Source organism: Solea solea, chromosome 1 (genome assembly GCF_958295425.1).
Source record: "Solea solea chromosome 1, fSolSol10.1, whole genome shotgun sequence".
Lineage (NCBI taxonomy): Eukaryota > Metazoa > Chordata > Actinopteri > Pleuronectiformes > Soleidae > Solea > Solea solea.
The window spans coordinates 19,011,732-19,036,019 of NC_081134.1; the positions used below are offsets into that span (position 1 = coordinate 19,011,732).

At 41.1% G+C, this 24,288-nt stretch overlaps 1 protein-coding gene across 6 annotated transcripts in view; it reads right to left on the bottom strand.

Annotated features, from left to right (window-relative positions):
* Positions 1-24,288, bottom strand: part of astn1 (astrotactin 1) — a 384,487-nt gene that overhangs the window by 276,985 nt on the left and 83,214 nt on the right. Inside the window, exons 3-6 of one of the 6 annotated variants that reach the window (XM_058632934.1) lie at positions 22,160-22,410; positions 20,709-20,851; positions 17,496-17,645; positions 91-198 (exon numbers count right to left, since the gene is read on the bottom strand). In XM_058632934.1, the coding sequence (XP_058488917.1) occupies positions 91-198; positions 17,496-17,645; positions 20,709-20,851; positions 22,160-22,410 (652 nt within the window). Of the gene's footprint in view, positions 1-48; positions 199-17,495; positions 17,646-20,708; positions 20,852-22,141; positions 22,411-24,288 lie in introns of all 6 variants that reach the window. The other 5 variants (XM_058632930.1, XM_058632932.1, XM_058632931.1 and 2 more) reach the window with 5 other exon arrangements.

Sequence of the window (24,288 nt, forward strand, 5' to 3'; positions counted from 1 at the left end):
ATCAGACGGTGGTATACAACTGTCTGTAGGTGTACGAGTCCTCCTTACCCCCTGAGCCCCACGCGCTGTTGGCATTACCATTTCTCATACCTCGACTCCGGCGGCGACTGCGGTTTGGGTCGGTGTAAAAGGCCAGCTGAGGCTCGCTGTCGGCCTCCGTGCCAGAGTCCCCGTCTGGGTTCAAGAAAGTTGAACCCGCTGTTGGATTCACACACACACACACACACAAAAATACACCTCCAATGAAAAAAGAAAAAGAAAAAAAAATGCCATTGGAGTCATTGTAAGGAGGATTTGGTAGGGATTTGGTAGCCAGAACGTAGAGGAAGAAAAAGAGCGCTTTCTTCGATCAATCATTCAAATATAAGCTAATGGAGACAGAAGCCGAGCAGAAAGTCAACAATATCTTGTTGTAAGAGAAAACTTAACACACCTGCCTCTCACGATCACTCTACAACATAAACACAATAATTAGATTTTATGTATTCTAAGATGAAATTGCTTGCACTCCAAAAAGGTCCAGTTCGTAAGAATGATTAACATCTAATGGTGAGAGAACAGGTCTCCCTCTGCTTACTTCTCCCACTTTACACACAACACATCCGGGAACTGCGGTGGCCTTTGCGTATCAGAAAGCATGCAGTTCTTCGTTTGTGTGGTACAGTCAGCCTCTGTTTCACACGCTCATTCAGGCTGCTGTAGACATGTGGCGGCACAAGAAGCGGCACTGCGTCCATAAAGGACGAGCCCACGAAAATGAGAATAGGAATATCCGTTTGGGATATTTATCCACACAGAACCAGTGTTTTGGGAGCATTGAAGTGCTATTTTTTGGAAAATGGGTCCCAGAGAAAAGAAATATGAAAACACCAGTCCTGGATTTCTGTGTACTAATATGCAACTTTGGGAAAAATTATGATGTCATAGCTCCACCTCTCTGTTGCTCTTGCATTTGCTGTTATTTTAGTCATCACTGTCATCTTCTTCTACTGACTTTTCTTTCCTTGCTCTGTGATTGTATACATTGTAATACATATTTGTTCAAATAAATCTCTTTTTTGTAATAGGTTTGTACACAGCTCTAAGTCTTGTTCTCCATTTTTGGTGCATTAATGTAGCAGCACTCAAGTGCCAAATACAGGGCTGGTATATGTACAACAGCCTTTAGAATTGTTTTGGAGGGTTTTTGCGTGTATACAGATAAAATGAACTATAAAAAAGAAATGGATCATATAAGGAGTGTTGGGTTTTTGTGTGGATGAGGCCTACAGAAGGTTACAGAAAACCAAACCATTTTAGATTTGAAGCATTTATACACTTACACAAACAGGTAGTGCGTTCAATTCCTGCGGATAAACCGCCCTAAATGTTACAAACTGGACTTTTACAGAACACATTTACAATAAAAGTATAGTGTAGACGCAGTGAAACTGTGTCAAAGTCAGTCACGTAACTTAAGGATGAGTGTAAAAACAATAAAGGATGTACATATTGTATGTGAGATGGGAAACATGAAGACTAAACAAACAGCAAAACATGCAACGCATGTCTGGATCAGGGACGGGCATTTTCACACACGTCACGCACCATGTCTTAAGTGTATTGACTATTAATTACATGGCACATGTCTGTAACCGTGGTTACTGTAGTTACGGAGAGATTCTCACATCAGGGGGATGAGCTCAGTGCAGTTTATACTTTATATAGCTTATATACTAGCATGGGGTTCAAGATGCCAAAAGGTGAGATAGAAAAGCATGTCCATAGTAAAAACCATCTGTGATAAATAAAACCAAATGTACCAGAGAGTGTGAGACACCGAAGCAGGAGAGTTGAATGAGCTTTCTTAAGGCTCAAAGAACAGAACTAAGATGAAGGAAATTTCAGTTAAGTTGCAACAACATTGTGTGAGAGTAGAACACTGCAGGAAAAGCTACGCGTTGGAGCAGAGCACTCAATCATCAAATATTTGGTGTTTCCAGCTTCTTTAATGTGAGTTTTTACTGTTTTCTTTATCAGTGTTTCAGCAAGCAGGGTTCTAGCTAGCGCATGGTAGCGTATCGGCCCGTTACGCTACCATGCGTACCGGACGAAGGATGAAGCGCAAAATTGAGGATGTTGCGCTAATTTTCAATCGACGTATTTTGACTGTATTTACTTGTAATAATGTAATAATGCCAGATCAAATGTGAAAAACGTTGTTTCGGGACGATCTAATCATGACGTTAACCGTATTTGGAAGGCCGGGCCGCCTGGTCTGCTGTGTATCAATCAACTGCGTAAACACTTTTAGAAGAAAGCTTTGCCCCGTTCTCTACTTAACTGTGTCAATCGTTCTGCCGCGACACCGTGCGTCACCCCTCCACAAAAGCAAACTTAAGAGTTAATTAGAAAGATGTCAAAGACACAAAGGTATAAAAAATAACCATCAAGAATAAAAAGGTGTAAAAACAATAATGTTCCCTTTTGGGTACACTGCACTCCCTCACGTACGGTGGCCGACAGGGGCAAACGCGCTGCAACGACCCAAAACGCATGCAGAAGGAGAAATGAGCTGGCGTTTTGGGACTTGCCAATATTTTGGGACTTGCTGGTATTTTGGGACCTGCCAGTGTTTTGGAACTTACCGGTGTTTTGGGACTCGTCTGTGTTTTGGGACTCGTCTGTGTTTTGGGACTTGCCAATATTTTGGGATTGCTGGTATTTTGGGACTTGCCGGTATTTTGGGACTTGCCGGTGTTTGGGACTTGCCGTATTTTGGGTCGCTGCAGTGCGTTTGCCCTCGTCAGCCACCGTACTCATGATTACGATTACTAGAACCCTGTTTTTTATATAGGTGTATGTAAATGAAGGTGGGTGTCTGTAGGTTTAAAACTGAATGTTTGACAAGTGCTTGGGCCCAAGTGTCACCTAAATTTGGAAATGATACTTATTTGTGGGAAGGTAATATGTGTACACTGTATGGACACTTTAAGAGTTTAGTCCATAAACTTTGAAAGTCCTTGATTATGAAGTTCTGTAGGAACCAACATGGCATGTTTTTGTTTTAACCTTTTTTCATTTCCAGTTTCAAGTGGCAGGATGAGTGCTGGATAAAAGGGTGAAACAACTTTTGGGGCAAACAGTTCCATTCATACTCATCTACGACTTTCCATTTTGCATTTTGTCGAGATCGTAAATGTCGTTCTCTCGAGCGGTGATTAGAGCTTCGCTGATCTGTCATGGAGAGCAACACTACATTATGCTTTTAAGCACCGGCACTGGTACACAGTAAAGTGCAACACAATTGGGTAAACAAACTGCTCTTACAATAGAAAAGTGCCATAACACACCAGAGCTGAGTGTGTTTCAGCTGAGGCATTAGCTATATTTAGAGGGCATGCATTCAAGCTTGTTTTACAAGTGTTGGTGGGATGCAAAAACTACAAAGTGAGGAGGAGGGGGGGATCCATCAAAGCGCCAAAGATTTGTCGCCTAAGTGGGATATATGAGGATGGAAATAAAAATCATGCTAACATTGTTCAGTGACAAGAGCTTTAAAAATCCCCCACCAAGACAAAGCAGTTGATTAAACTGGAGAAGATCCCGCACAAACAATGAGGAACGATGAAGACACAGTTGGCAGCGATGTCAGTGTGACAAACCGAGAAGGACTCTTTCATGACAGCCGCTTTATCAGTTGTGTTTTATTATTTTATATTTCATTTTGTTGGTGTTAAACTGGGGAAGCTTTACTTCTGACACCAGTGATTAGGCAGCATTTCACCAGATCCTTTGAATAACAATAATATTCACTGCACACTTTCCCTCTAGAAACATACAGCGGAAGACTATTAAAATGCTTTTAAAGCATACTTCTGCGAACTAAACATATTCCAAACAATCTTTTCCATAAACAGTTCATCTGTCCATTAATATTTGTTGATAAAATGCCAAAAAAGGCTGAAAAATGTTGAAAAACTTGAAATAATGATGTTCCTAAAAGTCTTGTTTTGTCCACAAAACCAAACGATTTAGTTCTTTTTTTTATGAGGTAAAAAAAAAATAAAAAATCACATTTACATCGATTCATCAGTTAATTAATTGTCGCAGCCCTGCATGCTGACTCAGCATTTCCAATGGGAAAACCATTTATTTTTTATTTTTAATCAGCTGTATTTTGGATGTTCGTTATAACCCTGTGTGACATTTTTTATCACTCTTTCCAACAACTGAGACGATTTCCTGGAAATCAGACACACCGACTTCATGGTGGCGTCAGAAGACTTTCATCCTCAGGGGAACATCAGCATCTCCACAAAGATTAATCAACATCAACTCAGATGTGGTGCACAACACAACCCCGTTATTGCTGTACCTATTATAATAATAACAATAATAATAATAATAATAATAATAATAATAATAATAATAATATTACTCATAAAAAAATAAACGCTTAAAAAAGCTACTGTTACTGTTAGGACAGTGTCAGTCATGTGGGCACAAGTTCTGCCGTCTTTGCTGCACATGAACAAACGTGATTACAGGTCTGTCTTTGAGGCAAGAGTACAGGTCTATTTTAAATAAATTTAATATCAAGTATCAGAGATGCTTTTTTTTCAAGCCTTGGAAAAAAACTATAACAATTACACGCTGAGTGCAAATGAGTCCAAATAAATAAATAAAGAAATGTTCCTTTGCCGCCATGAGGTTTGTCCACTTTGGTACATGTATCTGATGGAGACGCAGCGTTCAGTGGACAGAGAGCATATGGACTAAACCTACTGCTGCTGCTGCTGCTACAGCACTCAAATGAGATGACTCACACAGAAGAAATAATGAGGCTGAAAAGTTCCAAGTTCACGGTGAGCAATTTAAACTCAAATGGTCAACAACACTGTAAAGAGCAACCTTGTGTCTCATGGGGTAAAAAAAGTTTGGCTCCAACACTTCACTCTCAATTACATCCTGAAAGGAAAGCAATTTCTGAGCCAAAAATGGATTTGTTTATTAAATAGCTACAGATGTGCAAATCAATGTGACAATGATAAAAAAGCTGCAACATGAAAACATTTGACATTATGTCAGGGTTCCCACAGGTCCTAGACAAAAAATGTTCAAGACCATTTAAAGTTTTTGAAAACTGCCCTAAATAGACATGGGTCAGAAAAACAGCTTGGATTTTCATTTAGGAAAGAAATTTATTTGATATTATTATATCTCTCTGTCTGTCCACTGTCTCTCTCTCCGTCGATGACGTGAGAGTCCACGCAGAACAATGAGCGAGTAAAGTTAAACAAAGAGAGAGCAAATGACGATGTGATGCCTGGGAAATTTTAATTCCAAGATTCGCGTCTCACCAAAGACAAATTTACAAAGACTGACTTTGACCCAAGATCCCAAGGACAATCATTTGTCCAGATGCAGAGTGTGCTGCGGATTAGTAAAAGTGGAGGAATCCATGGGCGAAGCGGCTCTTACAAGTTGCTCTCCCATCTTAAAATGTGTGAAATTGGTCCTGGAAAGTCCTTGAAAAGGAACCAAGGTGTGGGAATCCTGATTTCAACTTGTTCCCAACTGCGGACTATTGCTCATTGAAAATATGGCCCGTATGAATGTAATTTTGGGAAGTTTAGCTGTGTGGACATGTGATATGTGTGGATTACGGAAATGAGCATCGTATCAATATTAAGTTGATCAATGCAATGCAATTCAAAAAACACAATTGCCTCAACTCGGAAAAAGTTTAGATTTGGTCCCATTGTGATGCTTTCTGAGACGTACAATCATTGTCAGGATCCTTCTACGGTCTGATTGTTATCTGTTATACGTCCAGTGATTCAGTCAGGAACACTCACCACCATGAGTTGCAACAAATGCAAATACAGCTGACGCTTCCAGTCTTTAGATGCTCCCTGAAACAGGGAGTGCAAAGAGGGGAAACCCTGTGAACGAGAACGAGCTCAGACAAGACGCTGAAAGACATTTTAAAACTTTTAAGCCTGTCGGACTTTAACGTGGAAAGGAGGAGGAGGATATTTAAATAGATTGCACAGGTGTGAGATTGATTGTGATTAGAGTGTGATTGATAGCTGGCTGTCAGCTGCAGCTGGGGGGGGGGGGGGGGGGGCGTACGACTGCCTCGCACTGCATCACCTAACACAGAGTTTCATTAAACCACAGACTTCAAAACAGGTGGTCATGATTTTGAAACACTGTGTGGGTCTCGTGAAAGTGCAGCCTGAGATTGAGCAAACAAAACATGGATATACAATCACCTAAAAGTGGCAGGAGCAAGGACATGGAGCTTTGTATGAAGGCAGAAAACACAGACAATGAGTTTTCTCTCCACAGTTCAGTGCAATGAGAGAGCGTTTTAATACAGAGCGCTAAATCATTTACACTTTCTTTCTTGTACATGATTGCCATCTGTGTTGCTGTAATATGTATTCATCGTCGTCTAATTTGAATGGTGAGTATTGCATTCCTCAGTTTTAGATTTATTTATATTTAATTGTTTTGATTAAGATCCAACTCTAAAACCTCAGCACTTTCTGAAAACAATCTCCGAGGTTTGGCCACAATTGCCACAAAAAATATAATAATTTTTCAGCAGACGGAGACATTAGATAACTTTTGGAGCATAAACCTTTGGTTGTACGTTTGTAATATACTGTGGTTGAAGATTTATCAGTACTTGGAATTATTAATATTGATGTTAATGTTCAGCTCTTAAAGGGAGAGTTGTTAAGCAACTATCTGTAGAACGCACAGACAAATGAGGGCAACTCACAGTGAATGCCTAACAGAAAAGTATATTTTATTGTTGTTAATATCATTATTATTATTGTTATTATTATTAGCATTCGGAGGAATATTCAGATGAAAACTGTGGGAAATGAAGCTTTTACTGTAAGAAAATAGAAAAAGAAAAGAGTTGGCCGAAACAGCTCTGAGCCTGAGGACAAAGCATTAAAGACACATTGGCCACAATAATACTGTATAACTGTGATTTATAGCTGGAATAGTGGAGGGCGAGACGACGAATCATTTACACCTGAAATATGACTGAAACTAAAGTGAGTGCCAGTCCAGAACGTGCTTGTTATGTCGTTATACGCACACTAGAGGGCTCTTAATTAACATAAAAAAAACAAAATAACTTGTTTAATGACTTCGGGAAGCAGCGCGGGATCATGGGAGTGTGTTGTCTTCTTATCCCGTTTGGTTCTTCTGTGTATTTTATGGGGTGAGATCCAGCAGCAGAACAACACTGAGTAGTAATGATCTATTGGAGAGAAATACTCTGGCTAACTGGAAGTTCTGAATATTTTCTTTATTTCCAACGCTTCTATCCAACGTCCTAGGCTTAAAGGGGACATATTATACCCTATTTCTCCAAGTTAAAATAGTTCCCTGGTGTCCTAATGAACATGTCAGTTACATGCTTTGGTCAAAATACCATAAGGATGAATAGCAGTTCAATAACCCTGCCAAAACCGCCCCTTTCATAACGCTCGGTTTTGTGCATGGTCCCTTTATATGCAATGTATGTGAGACACAGGCAAACACACACCCACTTCTTCCAGGGGGTTTCTGATTTGTCCTTTTTACTGCGCTCACTCAGCTCCTGTTCCCTCCGCTCCATTCCTCTCTCCCTCCCTCCACTAGTTCTCTGACAATATCAACATGGCAGCGTGCACGGAAAAAAGCGAGAGTGCTGTCACAGGACGAGACGTCCGACACAAGGATCAAGCCGAACACTGCCGAACTGTAAATCAGTTAAAAACACTTAGGGACAGCACCGCTGATCGCAGCGGCAAGCTGCATAAACTGCCGCTGTATGTGACTGTATCAGACACAGAGTCTGTGCTCCGGTCATGGAGGACGTACTGAACAAATATTTTTAATTACGACGTGTCAGAATGGTCAGTTATAAGCTCTATGTGACCTTTTCTTAAAAATGTGTGTGTTTGTACGTCGGTGAAAATACGGTCGCCGACTAAAGGTAGAGCTAAGGTGGAGCTAAAGTGGAGCTCTCGAGGTGAACTTACTGGTGGGGTGGTAACATTTGTGGTGAAATGCGCAATGCTGCCGTCATAAGCGCAGGGAATTCAACATTGCGTGTTTTATCGCCTATACTTACACTAAGGGGGACCACGAAAACATGACTGAGTATTCATTTTCCACACTTTGGCGACTGGTAGGGCCTCCAGAGTCCCAAATATAAGTATTAAAATTATTAAAAAGTAGATTTTGCATAAGATTTCCCCTTTAATATTTCAAACCTGAAGGAAATTGCAACCCCAATGATAACAATTAAAAATAAAACATATTTTAAACAACCTTTAAGTCATAAACGGGGCCCTCTTTTAATTTTTGGTGTAGTATAAAGCACTCAAAGCTACGGTCCGGATTTGAAAACACTTGGGTTGAAACTATCGATTGTTTTCATAACTGATTAATTTATGTTATCTGGAGCAAAGAAACCAGAAAATATTCACATTTAGGAAGCTGAAAAATCAGAAAACTTGTACGTATTAATTATTGAAAACACTAACACGCTACAGGACTAAAGAAACTCTTGAGAAACTCAACACAGAGTCAAAACTTTATTTTGAAATGTGTGAGCCATGAAGCAGAGAGCAGCAGCAGCAGCAGCAGCAGCCGCATGGCAGCTTCCACCACTCTGATTAACACTTGGAAGTGTGGAAAGTTTAAACCTGACTTGTGTCAAAATGTAAACACAGCAGAGCAGTTTCTCCTCAGAGAGGATAGCGGTACCTAATGCACTTGCACCTGACACTTCCATGGTCCAGTAAGAGCTTTCAGAGTGATGTATTGTTCCTGTTAATAAAATAATGTTTAAATGTGTTTCTTAACGTTCACTTCACTAAAGGAGCAGCAAGCCCTCCAAGAAAATGCATGTAATTAAAGTTGTAATTATTACTTTAAAGCAGGGACGAGAAATTTGCCCAAAATGCACAGTGGACATGATTAAAATCACTGAACTGAGGTTTAACTTTCCCTACAAACGCTGCCTATATCTTTGTGTGAACTGACAGACAGTATAAAAAAGAAACGCCATGCACTGCGATGCCATTTTTACACCGCACACTGCAGGGCGTCGCTTATCTCCACTGTGCTTTATAGGGCATGACCCTGAAACCATTCGGAGGCAAGAAGGTGCGACCAAATGGCCCCACGGTGAAGTAATGGGACAGAATTTATGTCCACAAGCGGCCCGGGATCACAAACTGTGAGGAAACAGACGTGGGAAGTGTTGCTGTGCGAGCGAGCAACGGTCGGTCAGCGACGGCTGACGCTCGAGGTTATCGCTCTTCTCTGCCGGCCAAACGCTGACAGGCACGACGCGTTACTATAAATGTCTCTGAAATGGAACACACTTAGCAACGGTGGCAGGACAACAATCACGGGGTAAAGGAGGCAAAGACACCAAGGCTTTCGCTGGATTCAAGCAGGACAAAGGACTAACTTTCATTCTTTCTTTTATATGTTTATAGAAGGATTTAATTCAGGTTTGCATAATTGGTCCAAGTGCGTTTGTCCGTAATTTCCACCCCACCCTTGTTAACCCACTTCAAACCCATTCCCAATATCAAGGCCACCTGTGTACTAAGATAGTACTAAGGGGACATGGACCTGAAATGGGCAAAATATGCAGATCCACATGGTTTCACTGACACGGGCAAACCCACTTGGGACCAACACTGTCAGCCCGAATACAACCCTTGACATGAACACGCTTAATATAGCCTGATTAGTTCATGTGGCCCATTTTATGAATTAGTGAACAGCTGTTTAAAGATGTATGCATGGTTACTGTTCTCATTTTGATCCACAGCCTCTTTTTGAAAGCCGCCTTCAAAAAACTAACGGGAATGCCTGTGTCCAAAAGGTTGGCATACAATGTTTATCTTTTTGGTTAGATGAGGGATGAGTCAGTGTTTTGAGGTTGTGTAGGTGTTTCTTCTGCATCAGTGTGACCTTTAACCTGTCGTGCATAACATCATTATTATTATTATTATTGTTCTGTGTGAAAAGAAATGGTGGAACGTTGTTTGTACACCGGACTGAGGGACCATTTGTGTGTGTATAGTAGCAGCGCAGAGGCGGATGGGAACAAACACGTGAACTTCTGGAAGTTATTATGAGCCCTCTTTTGTGCTTTCAATTACATTACATTACATGTCATTTGGCAGACGCTTTTAAGAAATGTGTTTTTAGTCGGTGGCGGAAGATGTGGAGACTTTCTGCTGTCCGGATGTCGAGGGGGAGTTCCTTCCACCATTTAGGAGCTACGATAGCGAACTTGAGTTTGAGTCTTGAGTTTGGTGAATGCCTCTGCGATCCTCTCAGTGAGGGGGCAGCAAGCTGGTTTGCCGATGCAGAGCGGAGTGGGCGGGCTGAAGTGTAGGTTTTGATCATGTCCTGGATGTAGGCTGGACCGGATTCGTTTGTAGCATCATCAATCATACAACAAACCTTTTTTCCAACCATTATAGCTTCTGTCTCCGTCTGTTTCCACATGAAATGAATCCCTTCCTGTGTGCAGCGTGGTGATGTCGCCTTGTGATGCCAAATCCAAACAGGGCTGAAGATGATATGTTAATATATTTTCGTGTCAGAGGCAACGCGAGAAAACCTAGTCTAGGGGGGGTATGTGCCGTGGAGGGGGGCCTCCATGTCCATTTTGCTTGGGGCCCCCAAATTCCTTCAAACGGCCCTGCGTTCTGCGACCAGTTTATTTACCTGTCAACAAGAAATATTATGTTGATTGGCAGACAGCTGTATGAATGAAGTACGCAGAGCAATCTGTCTTCGCATCATGGATTCATAGATAACTAATTCATGTGCAGTGGCTTTTATCACTTATCAGCGTGAGAAACGTCATGTGTGACGTGTGAGCGTGTGTCTAAAGCTTAACTGAAAACACAACGAGAGGCACGTGGAGCTGTCACGAACTGTCAAGTCTGTTAGTGTTTTTGTTTGCTTAGTTTAGTTATTGTGTTAGTTTAGGTTTTAAGTCATGATAAATTCATGTCACTTTTGGTGTGGGTTTGATTTTAGTTCCTCTGAAAAGAAGTGATTTTGTTTTTATTCAAGTATAGTCCAGTTTAGTTTCTCCTTCTGAAAAGAAGTGATTTTGTTTTCATTCAAGTATAGTCCCGTTTAGTTTCTCCTTCTGAAAAGAAATGATTTTGTTTTCATTCAAGTATAGTCCCGTTTAGTTTCTCCTTCGGTGAAGAAGTGATTTAGATTCTGCCTGCTATTTTCAAGAGGAAAATAAAGACTCTTGAAATCATTCATCAAGCCTCCTGTCTCGTGCATTTGGGTCCAAGCAGTGTATTTACCGTTGCTAACAGGAGCCGATAAGTTTAAACACAATTGCATGATTGCAGATGGCTGCAAATAGGTTTGAAGTAACACTGAAAACACAAATAAGTGCCCACAGACCAGAAGTCAAGATCAAAAGTCAATTCTTCAGCACTTTAAACACGTGGAAGATCGAGTGTGAGACAATGACGTGGCACACAAATGCTACAGAGGCACAACAGTACCATCAACAACAACAAAAGATACACACTTTTAACACACTGTTGCATTGCAGACCTGTGTACGCTGCACTTTGCCTTCTTGCACGTCCTGCTCTCTGGGACGTCGTGAACGCTGTAATTAATCACACGCACTAATTAAGACGGCGATAGCTTAAGTGTTGTAAGGTGCACAATTAAAAGAATCAGAAAACGTTGGCAAGTTTTGGAATAAGCAGTGAATTATACACCTGCTCAGCAATAACACTCATAAAATAATGATGGGGTCTGCAGGCTCGAGGGCACACAAGTCGCTCTCTTTGACAATGCTTTCTCCCACTTGGCATCTTTGGTACTTTAAGTAGCCTTCGAAGGAACTCGGGAGTCGATAAAATGTGCTGACATATGGAGGGAAGAGAGGCACTTGGGCATCTTCAGCAAAAAGGGGCGGAGAGGGAGGGGGGAGTCATTACCTTACCTGCCAGTAATGGCCGCCGCACACACACGTGCACAAAAGTTGCCCACTGAAGACAACAGGAGAAAAAAAAAAAAGAAAAGTTCTGTCTGTGCATATTTTATGACAAAGATGAAAATCTTGGTGACTGGAATCTTCAACAACGGCGACTCAAAAATGCATGAAGCAGATCTAATTGCCTGCTTAGACGTTCTGATTCCTGGGCTGTTTTTGGAGAATGTGCTCTACCTGAAAGCACTGAACTTTAACAGTGTGTGTCAGTGTGTGTGTGTGTGAGAGACAAAAATCTAAACTCATACAGCTGCTACAGCAATACAGCAATACAGCAATTCTGGCTTCATGTTAGGATTTTCTATGTTCTTAAGATTGTTTCTTTCTTATGATGACTCTGTTTGAGGGCCACACAGTTGTGTAGTGGTTAGCACAAGAAGACCTGGTGTAACAGGCCATATTTTATAGTCCAGGGTGTGACTGCGCCTATCGCCCTATGTCAGCTGAGATCGGGGGATAAAGCAGTAGTGGATGGATGGTTCTGTTTTTACATCAATTAGGAGAGGAGATCTTTCCCGCTCTTTTGTCTGAGTGAGTGTGTAGCCACAGTGTCAGTGGGCTGTACGGCATGGAGACAAAAAAACAGACCCAGGCCTTGAGTGAACTCCCACAGATGTGGTGAGAGAGAGAAGAGAGAGTTAGAAGCAGACGGCAGTAAAGAAACGAGGAGAAGACTCGAGGGAGGACAAAGAAGCAAAGAACATGAATAAAGAGCACAGTTGCTGTCAGACGGCAACAGAGTGGATCTTTAGCTGGACGTGGTTCAAGCGCAACACACACACATAAAAAGTTCTAAAATTAAAACAAAAAAGATGAATGCGGACCAATTCAGGGGTTTCTTTGTTTTAACACAGGCTCTCGAGGGGTTCCACTTTCATCACACTCATCGTTACTAAGCAACCGAACCCTGGGAGCTGCTGACATGTCTACGGTTGCTGCAGATTCTCTGAATGAATGCATTCAAGTGTGAAAGTAAAGTTTTTAAAAAGCCACTAGATGACCAGACATGCCTTCCCCTCAATCCAAACCTAGCTCTTCATACTCTAAATCAGTGGTTCCCAAATTTTTTTTTCCTTGAAGCCAACCCAAACCCCTGTCCACACACACACAAACCAAAAGAATAAAGTGAATAATTACAAATGTTTGTATGAAAAAATACAATATACACTATTCTCACAGTGTATTTGGAAGAAAAACTGTCCTGTGTTTCCATAAAACCAAAACCAAGGTAAGTCTTTGTCTTTCTCAGACAAAATATGCAATAAATGTACATTTCGACCAAAAAAGGCTGTTAATATGGGCGATAGCGATTTCTGACGATCCAATACAGTGTGTGATTGGGGTTTTTCTACATGTAATATGCACAAATATAATTGTAATAACCTCACAATCCTTGGATCCATGACTTTAAATCAAGCTTGACAGGTTAATTATTTATGAATTGAATTCTCGAGGATGCAAACCATCACGTTAGCAAAATAAAATGACCCAAACAAGATGATGTCATCAATGCTGTCACCCTTTTGAGGGGATAAATGAGGAATCAAGATGAGTGACCTTCATTTTGCCATAAGTATACAGTGCATATACTACAAAATAATTATGAATGGCAGGGGCCGAAACGGCAATTGTTAACCTATTGTTATCCTTAAGATTATTATTATTCTATCCTTGGCTTTCCGGTCATTTTTGAGGGTGTTAACATGCATAGAAAGTTTGCATGGAGATCTGTTCTGGCGAAAATGTGATATTGGCACAGTTCCCGGAGCCATGCGTTGCTCAAGGTCTCAAAAGCGCCCCCTAGCAAAATTGAGTTCCACCGAATTTCCCGAAACTTTGTGGGAAGATGTTATAGACCAGAACAAACAAAAAAGTCAACTGTAACCGTGGCATCAACGCAGCAGGAAGTCGGCCATTTAGAATTTTGGCGATTTGCAACATACATAAATGAGCTAGACACAGCAAAGGCGAAAAGTTGTCGAAGGTTTTTTTGCAGATTCAAAAGTGAGGTCAAAGAAATGCTGCACTCTCCGACTTGTGTGGGGGACATTTGCGTGGGGATGCGAGGGGCCCATCATGACAGCGTGCAGTCCCAGTTTACATTTCTCGTTGACATCACCAGAGAAGTCTATTTCTCTTCACGTTGTTCTTTTATGTGAGGTATCCAGCTGAAAATGAATAAGGATGCTTTTCTTCTTTTATTGACACTGTGTTATTGTCATTGTTAGACTGTAACTGTTGACTGCTTCATCACTCTGTTGTTACAGTCTGTCAGACGAGCTGGGAACACAAGCATCGTTGCGGTTCGTCTGCAGTTCAGTGAGACGACGTTACAGAGCTTCAGGGACGCTGACGTGAGTAATATTTCAACAAGTGTCAAGTGCTGCTTTCTGCGAAGTGCGGTGAGGTGTTCGGGCCACTCACTCTTTGTTCTCACCTTTTATTGTGGATAAAAAGAAAAGAGGTGGATGTTTTTTTGACTGCACTCTGCTTCCCCCCCCGTCATGATGGCTGCAGGTGAGTCCTGATGGTCAGAGCAGTACACAGACTGAAACTGAAATGTTCTGGCAACCATGTTAGGTTGTAACTAATCATTAGTTCCAGTGCATCAACATGAAAGAAGGTGGAATATATTGGATATATAGACGAAACCACATCTGAGCTTCAATGCTTGTCTTCCCTTTTATAGTTTCTAAAAAAAAAGAAAACGACCTGTGAAGTGAATGTGAACCAAGTTCTCTCTCCCCCTTTTTTTTCTGCTAAAAAAAGTTTACTTCCAAAGTTTCTTCTCCACAGTCACCGGTGCCATAAAAGTGTTTTTAATTGGCCTGAAAATAAAGCACCCATGCAGTCAAGAGTGCAGCAGAGTGAATTATGGGGTCAAATAAAATTTCCCAAAATGACATTTTGAAAATGTCTCTGAATTCTTATTTTTTTCCCCTCTTTGTCATAATGGGTACCTGTCTCTCAATTTCACGAGCAGCCGCTCTTTTTGGTGCCTTCAGTTTCCTGTCACACGGTACAACACAGTTCAGACGGGCTGACGCGCAAACAAGAGGGGAGATGAGAGCATGTGTGTGTGTGTGTGTGTGTGTGTGTGTGAAATGAAAGGTACTTCAGATTGATTGACTGAATGATTACATGAATGGGGACATGAAAATCAGAAGGGAACACAATATTAATGGAAAAGGACGTGATGTATAGATATATATATAGAGAGAGTATATGTATGTGGTTTGACATTCACTCCACATACTTTTGAGTGGTTGGGTATTAACCTTTAGAATACAAAAAAGAGCTGCTTTTTTCCATTACTATGATTAAACATACACAGAGGCTATAAGAATGTGCAATATAGTGTCTTATATCCTTTTTTGGATGAAAAATAAATTAAAATTTTCACCAACTATATAAACACACCTGAGCAAAAAGTAGTCAAAATGTTTAAAATCGGATAAAATTTGTCTAGTGAAACCTCTCGCATATACTAGTGAAACCTCTTGCATAGACTAGTGAAACCTCTCGCATATACCAGTGAAACATCTTGCATAGACTAGTGAAACCTCTTGCATAGACTAGTGAAACCTCTCACATAGACTACTGAAACCTCTCGCATAGACTAGTGAAACCTCTCGCATAGACTACTGAAACCTCTCGCATAGACTACTGAAACCTCTCGCATAGACTACTGAAACGTCTCGCATAGACTAGTGAAACCCTCTCACATAGACTACTGAAACCTCTCGCAAAGACTAGTGAAACCTCTCGCATAGACTAGTGAAACCTCTTGCATAGACTACTGAAACCTCTCGCATAGACTACTGAAACCTCTCGCATAGACTAGTGAAACCTCTCGCATAGACTACTGAAACCTCTCGCATAGACTACTGAAACCTCTCGCATAGACTACTGAAACGTCTCGCATAGACTAGTGAAACCTCTCGCATAGACTAGTGAAACCTCTCGCATAGACTAGTGAAACCTCTCGCACAGACTAGTGAAACCTCTCACATAGACTAGTGAAACCTCTCGCATAGACTACTGAAACCTCTCGCATAGACTAGTGAAACCTCTCGCATAGACTAGTGAAACCTCTCGCATAGACTACTGAAACCTCTCACATAGACTAGTGAAACCTCTCGCATAGACTAGTGAAACCTCTCGCATAGACTAGTGAAACCTCTCGCATAGACTACTGAAACCTCTCACATAGACTAGTGAAACCTCTCACATAGACTAGTGAAACCTCTAGCATAGACTAGTGAAACCTCTCGCATAGACTAGTGAAACCTCTCGCATAGACTAGTGAAACCTCTCACATAGACTAGTGAAACCTCTAGCATAGACTAGTGAAACCTCTAGCATAGACTACTGAAACCTCTCGCATAGACTAGTGAAACCTCACTTTTGTCCGAGAACGCAAGAACAAGGTGTGATTTTTTCAATGAAAATGGAGGAAGAGATGAAAGATAAAATGTGTTTGCTTGAAGAAAATTGTAAAATCAGTCAATGGATCAAACACGTGGAGGACCGTAAAGTAAAATCTGACATGTTTTGGTAAAAAATGTATAAATTAATTTGTATCGGGGGTAAAATTGTGATTTTTTCCGTTTAGTTTTATATTTTCAATGAAGTATATTTTGATTCAAAGAATCCACTCCACAATTCATTGTGAGAAGGCTGCCGGTTCACTCGCAGATAAAGTACTTTTAACTTTAAACTCTTGCTCTCCAGAGCTAAGTTGTTCTGCTATAATGTCAGCACAGACACTTCAGTCCAGCATGTTTGAGATTTTAATTTCCAAAAACCCCAAGATGTTGTTATGAAGAGACAACTAAAAGGTTTATACCAGTGAAAGCATCGACATTATTACAAAGTGTTATCTCTTCACTCTGTATGTAGTGACAACCTTGAGGTAACGGAAGTGTTTTTCACACATAAAAGGAAAAAAAAGACATTTAAACAACTATTTCTGCTCTTTTCAAACTAATTCAGAAGCCAGCGTTGACTCAGCGGGGCTTAACACAAAAGACTAATTTAATCTCTTCAAAATCAGAGGTAATGTCTGTGAGTGAGGCCGACTACCCTCCACCTCCTGTGGGAAAATGACTCAATTTCGACAACATAAAATCAGCGAAAACTGGCAGTAAGCGCAACACTGATGTATCATCGCCGTTTGAGATCATACAACGGACTCAGACCTTGGGCGAAATTAGCATCCATCTACAGTTGTGTGTGTGTGTGTTTCTGGACATCTGGTGATAAAAAAGGCTTTTATACCTTTAGGATGTAGCATTTTGGATGTAAAAATAAAACAATGTAACTACGCTGTGAGCTGCTTGTTGCCGCCGGTGGTGCATGTGCTTGTGTGTGTGTGTGTGTTTTCTCCCATTCTCTGTCAGAGGGTAAGGCAGTGGGAGGGGGTGACTCACCGCGGGTGTTGCTGGAGAGACGCTTGCGTTGGCTGGTGGAGGTGTTGTGCGGAAGCAGGGTGTTCTGCTGGTGGTTGCTGTCGATGGGACTCGTGGCAATGATGTTGTCCTTGTATTTGTTCATTAGGGCCAGCTTTGTGTTATCGCTCACTGTGGAGAAGAGGGGATTTAATTACAAACACAGCAGCAGTGGCAGCAGTAAAAGGGGAAAAATAAATAAATAAATATATAACACACAGGCTGAAAGCTCTCTCTCTCTCTCTCAAAATTGTCAAAGCAGGCACTTGGGAATGAAAAGCCATGTTTTTTTGCCAGATTGTTTTAAAACCTGAATGAATCATGCATAGAGTGAAGTAACGCTTAGAAAAGTCGTCTAGTGTTAGTGTTTGCCAAACCTTCCATATGGGGGAGCCACTTTTTAAAGATAGTGTAATGTAGCGACTAATTTACAGCTACATCTGTGACACCTAATATCATTTTCAATTTGCTACGGTGGAAAGAATCATTCCCAAGAGATGTTTAGTAAATGAATGACAACTTCATTATACTGTATGCATGTTATTTAAACTGTAACCTGGTTAACTGCTTGTTAATTTCTTCTCTGAAGTCCCTTTCTTCAGTAACTCCATGGTTTCAGTAAATTATTTTTTTAACGTCTGACTGGACTGCTTTTATGTTAGCTATGTTATTGTTAGCTTGAATAGCTTCCGTAGCCTTGTGTTCACCTTAGTTGCTAGCAGCGTCGCAGGTGGCTTGTCTGTCTGTCGGTGAGTTTTCGTTTTCCGTCTGGTTTTGTTGCAGTTTTCCCTTTGTCGTTTGTTTTTTCCGCCGCTTCCATGTTACGCAAGCATCTTTTCAGTCTGTAAACTCTATATTTTATTTTATGGGGGTAATGTGACCACCCAGGAGCTCTCTTGATTTAGAATGCTGCTAGCTTCAGTGCCATAACGGAAGTCCGAAAGATCCATTTTTAAAATATTTTTTTGCATGGATTAGATTTGGTTACATTTGCATTTAAAAATTATAATATTGTGACTATTCAAATTTAATTATTTTAAACAAAGTGCATTTGTATGTAACTTTTACTGAAGGGACCAAATCTTTAAAAAGGTTTGGACCACTCTTTGGGAATCTTTGGGGGGAGTCAAACAGCCAAAATAATGATAATTATTATTATTATTATTATTATTATTATTATTTATGTTTTGTATTTATATAGAGCTTTTCTATTCTTGATGACTATCTATCACTCATCTTCCATACTCATTCTTTCTGCCAGGACAGCTGTCATGAGCAACAAGGGGTTAATTGTCTTGTCCGAGGACACATTATGTAGACTAGTGGAGCCAGGAATCAAACCCACAACCTTCCACTGATGTACCGCCACCCGTACATTATTATTACTGATTTTTTGTTTCCATCACCCCAGAATAACCCTTCAATATGTCAATATATCAGGAACTGGCCATTTTGGGACATCATGTATTGCTATTGTAGCTATATGTTGCTAAACTGTACACACTGTACCTTTAAAAGGACAAACTCTCTGATATATTATGACACTATGGAAGTTAAAAAGGCTTTGTTAGAAGGGGGCGCTCCCTTCCGTGGAGAGAAATTAGGTCAGGTATTGTTGAATGTTTTCAGTCTTAACTCCTGCTGTGAACACGTCCAACAATAAGACAGAAAAAGAAAAGTGTTACGTTGCACAGAAGTTCCACAGAAAGCTGAACTAGAGGCTGCACTATAACACTGCTAAACTGTTTCCCCCTTAAACATCTTTGTTATTTTGTCCAAATTCCACATCCATTTTCCAGGTGACCTCTACATTTATTTAATATTCCATGCGTGCTCTACTAGCAGCATTGTTTTTGTCTGGTCCGTCTCATTAAGCATCTTAAATGCACAACACACAGGGTTTTCTCTGCCTCCATCTCATCTGGGGGGGGTTGGAGTTGTTTGGGTTTTATAAGAACACTGTGTAACAACGCTGTCACCAGAACTAATCTATTGATGAACCGCGGCATACAATCTGCCGCTAATTGAAATTCAGAGACTTTACCTGCATTAAAAACACTCCACTTCAAGGAGCGATTCCCCTGAGGTTGGTGTTCGACTCCAAAGTGCATTGATTGTGAAAAATATGTTCCCCTCAAACATATTCTTGGCTGTTGGATGTAAACCGTTTGATCATTTCCAGTGTGGTGAACAAACTCTCTGAGAGAATAACTCCAGTTGTGTCACATTGTAACAAGTGGAGATCTTGTTTGTTCCATCTGTACCTTAAAGAATTAATTCCTCTCTCACTACATCTATATTAAATTAGGTGATTGCTTCCCACCTATGTGAGAGAAAATAAAGCATGTTAAGATATTCCATTAAAAATCCAATTAGTCACATTCAGTTCCCTGCTGATGATTTCCATTACTGCAATTGTGTCACTATAATTACACTGTTCTGTGATTGTTTGGACAATATTTTGACCTCACATCCTCCTCCCCCAGAGCTGACAATGGAAACCTTTCAAACATAGTGTCTTATTACTTTGTTTTTATTCAAAATGATATGGCTGCAGAGAAAGGAGTGATATTGTAAATTAGATCATTGTAAAACGGGCAGGCTAGTTCTAATTTAAATTTCACGTCAGCTGAGATTGGCACCAGCGCCCCCCCCCGCGGGCCTCATGTGGAAGATAAAGCTGTGGAAATTGGATGGATGGACAGTAGTTTCACAACAATCTATGTTCCAACCTTCACCTATGGTCATGAGTTTAGGGTAATGCCCAAAAGAACTAGATCGCGAATAGAGGCGGCCAAGATGAGTTTCCTCTACAGGAGCTCAGACATCCAGGAGGGGCTCAGAGTAGAACCACTGCTCCTCCACGTCGAGAAGAACCAGCTGAAGCCTCCCAGAAATCGGGCATGTCCTTCTGGAAGGAGGCCTCGGAACGCCTTGGGATCCCCTGGAGGAGCTGGTTAGAGAGAGGGCGGTCAAGGCTTCCTAGCTAAGGCTGCCGCCCCGTGCGACCCCGACCCAGATAAAGGGAAGACCACGAAACGGAAGGCATTACCTATGACCTTTAACATTTTTACCAATGAAGGCATCATGTGTCGCTGAGATGACAGGATCAACAGTTTGCCTCATGGAAGTATTTGTGGGACTCTTCTTCTTCTTCTCTTCTGACCTGAACTGTGGGTGCATTTGTCCACTCACCAGGTGTGAGGTCCATGTTATTCTTGTCATTACAGCCTTGGAGGGAGTCCAGCGTGCGAGTGACTTGACTGGCAAACTCCTCGCCGCCGTTCATGCACTCCCGCTGCAGATGGTGGCGCAGGTCGGTGATGTCGTACTCGTACCTGTGGACGGGGTAGACGTGAAATAGCCTTATGTGATCTTGCCTTACTGTATCCAAATGAAAAAATTGAAATAATTATGTAATATGAAGCACATATAAGTACTGATAAGGTAAAAAAGGTTTGTAAACTTAAAAAGGTGCTATATGTTATTTTTCTCTACTGTTGTTTGTGATATGAAAATGATGTGATTAAAATGGACACAAAACAAGCAACATAAATGATGTATTTTGATTAGATTTGATTAATGTCTGACCGTGTTTCTGTTTAACAAGCTGCTTTAAAATGTCTCAAATAATAGTTTTTGCCTCATACTCTATGGATGAGTTGCTTATCTATGTATGAAAATTGCTTTATAAATAAAAAACATTTCCATTTTTTCGTTTGGTATATAATGTGACTGAACCAAAAAAGATGTGATGAATGGTTCTGCTCTGACATCCCCTGATACTGTGGCCACATATTAATAGTCCACCCACCACCTGAGCTGTTATTTTTGCTAAACTTCTGCCAACTAGATTTATCAATTATGAATTATCTTAACCACTGACGACGCAAAACTATCACTATTTTTGCACGACCTTCAAGTCAATTATGTATCCACAGGTAAAACGGCAGCTCACACATTTCTATTTATATCTCCAGTTCATAGACATATTGACCAACCTCCTTTTTTTCTTCTGCTTTATTGTCCTCTCAGTTCTTAGAGAAGCAATTTCACTTGATTCTTTCAAAGTAAAAGTTACACGAATGTGTGTGTGTGTCTATCAAAACAAATACACGATCGATCGGGATGATACAATGTAAATAAAAGCTCTGGCTGAAAGCTAATTTGCAGTTACCATGGAGACAGTCGAATCCTTTCACTTGAAACATGAACTGAAAAAAGTCTTTTGGATTTTTGCGGAGCAACAATTAGCAACTTTGACAGTAGTACTGATTTCCACACAATTGATGGCAAGTAATTGAAAACGTATAAGTCGACTCAATTTTTTTTGTTTTGGTCTGGAGACGGTAACCATAGAAACCTATGGTAATACAAAGAGGTCCACTGACGCCACACATGTACAAGTCTGTGCTCAGGGAATATAAGGACGCACAAATTATGGAAACATGGTGAGAAATCGCTGTTACTGGAATGGGATGTGAGATTGTGTACATATTCTTTCTCTCTAGTCTGACCTGGTCCTTAGTATTAGTAAACTATAGTTAAAGTATCCATGCAATTGTGATTTTCAGGTACTTCATGTGCTTGATTACAGAGTTAAGCCAAGTGAGAGGACAGTCATTCACCCAAAACCCTGCTTGTACCCATCCAGAATCGGCGTCTCCCGGATGCTGAGCGTTCCGCTGGAGTTTGGCCCTTGACCCCGCGAGTTCCTCAAGCTCTCCCTCGCCTGGCCTCCCATCAGCACCGAGGGGATGTAGTGGATCTCATTAGCCGCCTCAGCGCTGGCGCTCTTTTGGGGCTGAGGGATGCGGCGGCGTTTGCACCAGCGCCTGCGGGTGTAGAGGATCAGAACCAGACACAGGATGGACAACAGAAGGGCGATCATCCCACCCTGAGGGACGGAGGGTGGCAGTTGGATGGAGACGAGACAGGAGAGAGAGAGAGAGGGAGGGGGGAAAAAAAGGAGAGGAGAGAAACAAATCAGAGGGCTTCAAAGGCGAGAACAGAGTCAGAGGCTCTTGCCAAGTCGAATATAAATCAAAGTCACAGTCGCGATGCCAACAGTGCAATTTGAAAAACATTTCCAATGCAGTTTGGAGAATAACACCTACAGTGCTTTGAAATAACAGCAGCTCTTACGTGACTATGAGGCTGTTTCACCTCCAAACTTAAGCAGAGAAACATAGCTGTTGATTATCTTCAGGCAATTTAAGGCCATTGGAAATGTATGAAAGGGTCAAAAGCTACAACCAACTACTTCTCCTTAGTGATCACTTCTCTTTAAGCAAACTGTGTCCTCGCTTAAAGTATTGAGGACGACGATTAACCATCGAAGCATGGCCTAAATGTTTTTTAAGTACGCGCATTTGCAATTTTAACACCTAATAGCTTCCTTGCAGAGTGTTAGATAACATCATAAACAGCACACTCGTGTCAAGAGGCTGCTAGTTCATGAAAGCATCTACACTCGAGGCTTTTAAATCTCACAGTAATGACTAACACGTTCAGACCTGGTAGTAACGCATGCGTTACAGAATTGTTTTTTGTGCAACTGCGGTTTTCACATAAGCTCATCCTAATATAATTTGTATGCTTCCAATTGACAATTATCATATTTCCTTGCATAAATTATTTTAAGCAGCAGTGCTTATCCAATAAAAAGGCAAGATATTGCCTAGTACATCAAATACGTGTGTTTTCACACACAAATCCCCACAGTTACTGTCCACTGGTGTCAGTGGAGTGTCAGGTGGGTTAGTGTGGACAGTGCATGGTGTACAGTCTGACAGCTGCAGGAAGAGAAGACTTGTGCTATCACTTCTTTGAACACTGCGGGTGGAGCAGCTGGAGTCGCTGACAGAAGCTGCGCGGTGCTGTCAGAGGCTCGTGCAGGCACTGCGGGACTATCTCTCGCTCTCCGTCCATCTCTACTGTAACAAGCGAGGGCATCTGTGGCTGCAGAGTCTGCCCTTTTGACCATTTTCATTCTGTCTCTTCCAGTCTGCTACTGACTGACGCGGGCACACGGCTGGCCCCACAGGCCGCACAGTAACAAATGGCTGATGTGACCACAGAGTCATAAAACGTCTCTCTGCGGAGCTCAATGATCTGATTGGTTGATTGGTCTGTGTTTACTGGACCGACAGTGCCATAAAAGCAAGAAAAGCTCAAGGATTTATCAGTTACAGATAAAAAACAAGATTTCTGATTGAATATTTTTCTGGTTTCTTTGCTCCATCTAACAAAGACGTCATTGAAAAGTGAATCATTTTGGTTTGTGGACAAAATAAGACATTTCGAGATCATCATTTTCCAGGTTTGTCAAACACTGATCAACATTTTTCAGCATTTTATGGACCAAACGATTTCTCTATTATGAAAATAATCATTAGTTGCTGCTCTCCTCCATGGTCCATTTATTACTGGTGTAGGTGGCTGAGGTGGGTGGTGTTTACTGTTATGGAAACCCTTCCAGCAGCTCCTTGGTGGCTCTTTCTTATTCTTCCACTGACTCATACACAAGATGCATTTTTGACTATAAATTGCCGAGGTGGTTTCATTTAAACACATATTTGAGTCCCAAAGAAGTAAAATTATCCACTTGGAACTCCAGGATGAAAATGTACTTGGCCACCAATGACAAACACAAAAAGTTACCAACACTTCAGAATTAAACAGCTACAAATAGGGCTGTAATCCTCGATGACTCCCTCCCATGACCACTTTTCATTTTACCCGTTGTCTTTCTGATTTCAATGACATATGAGTT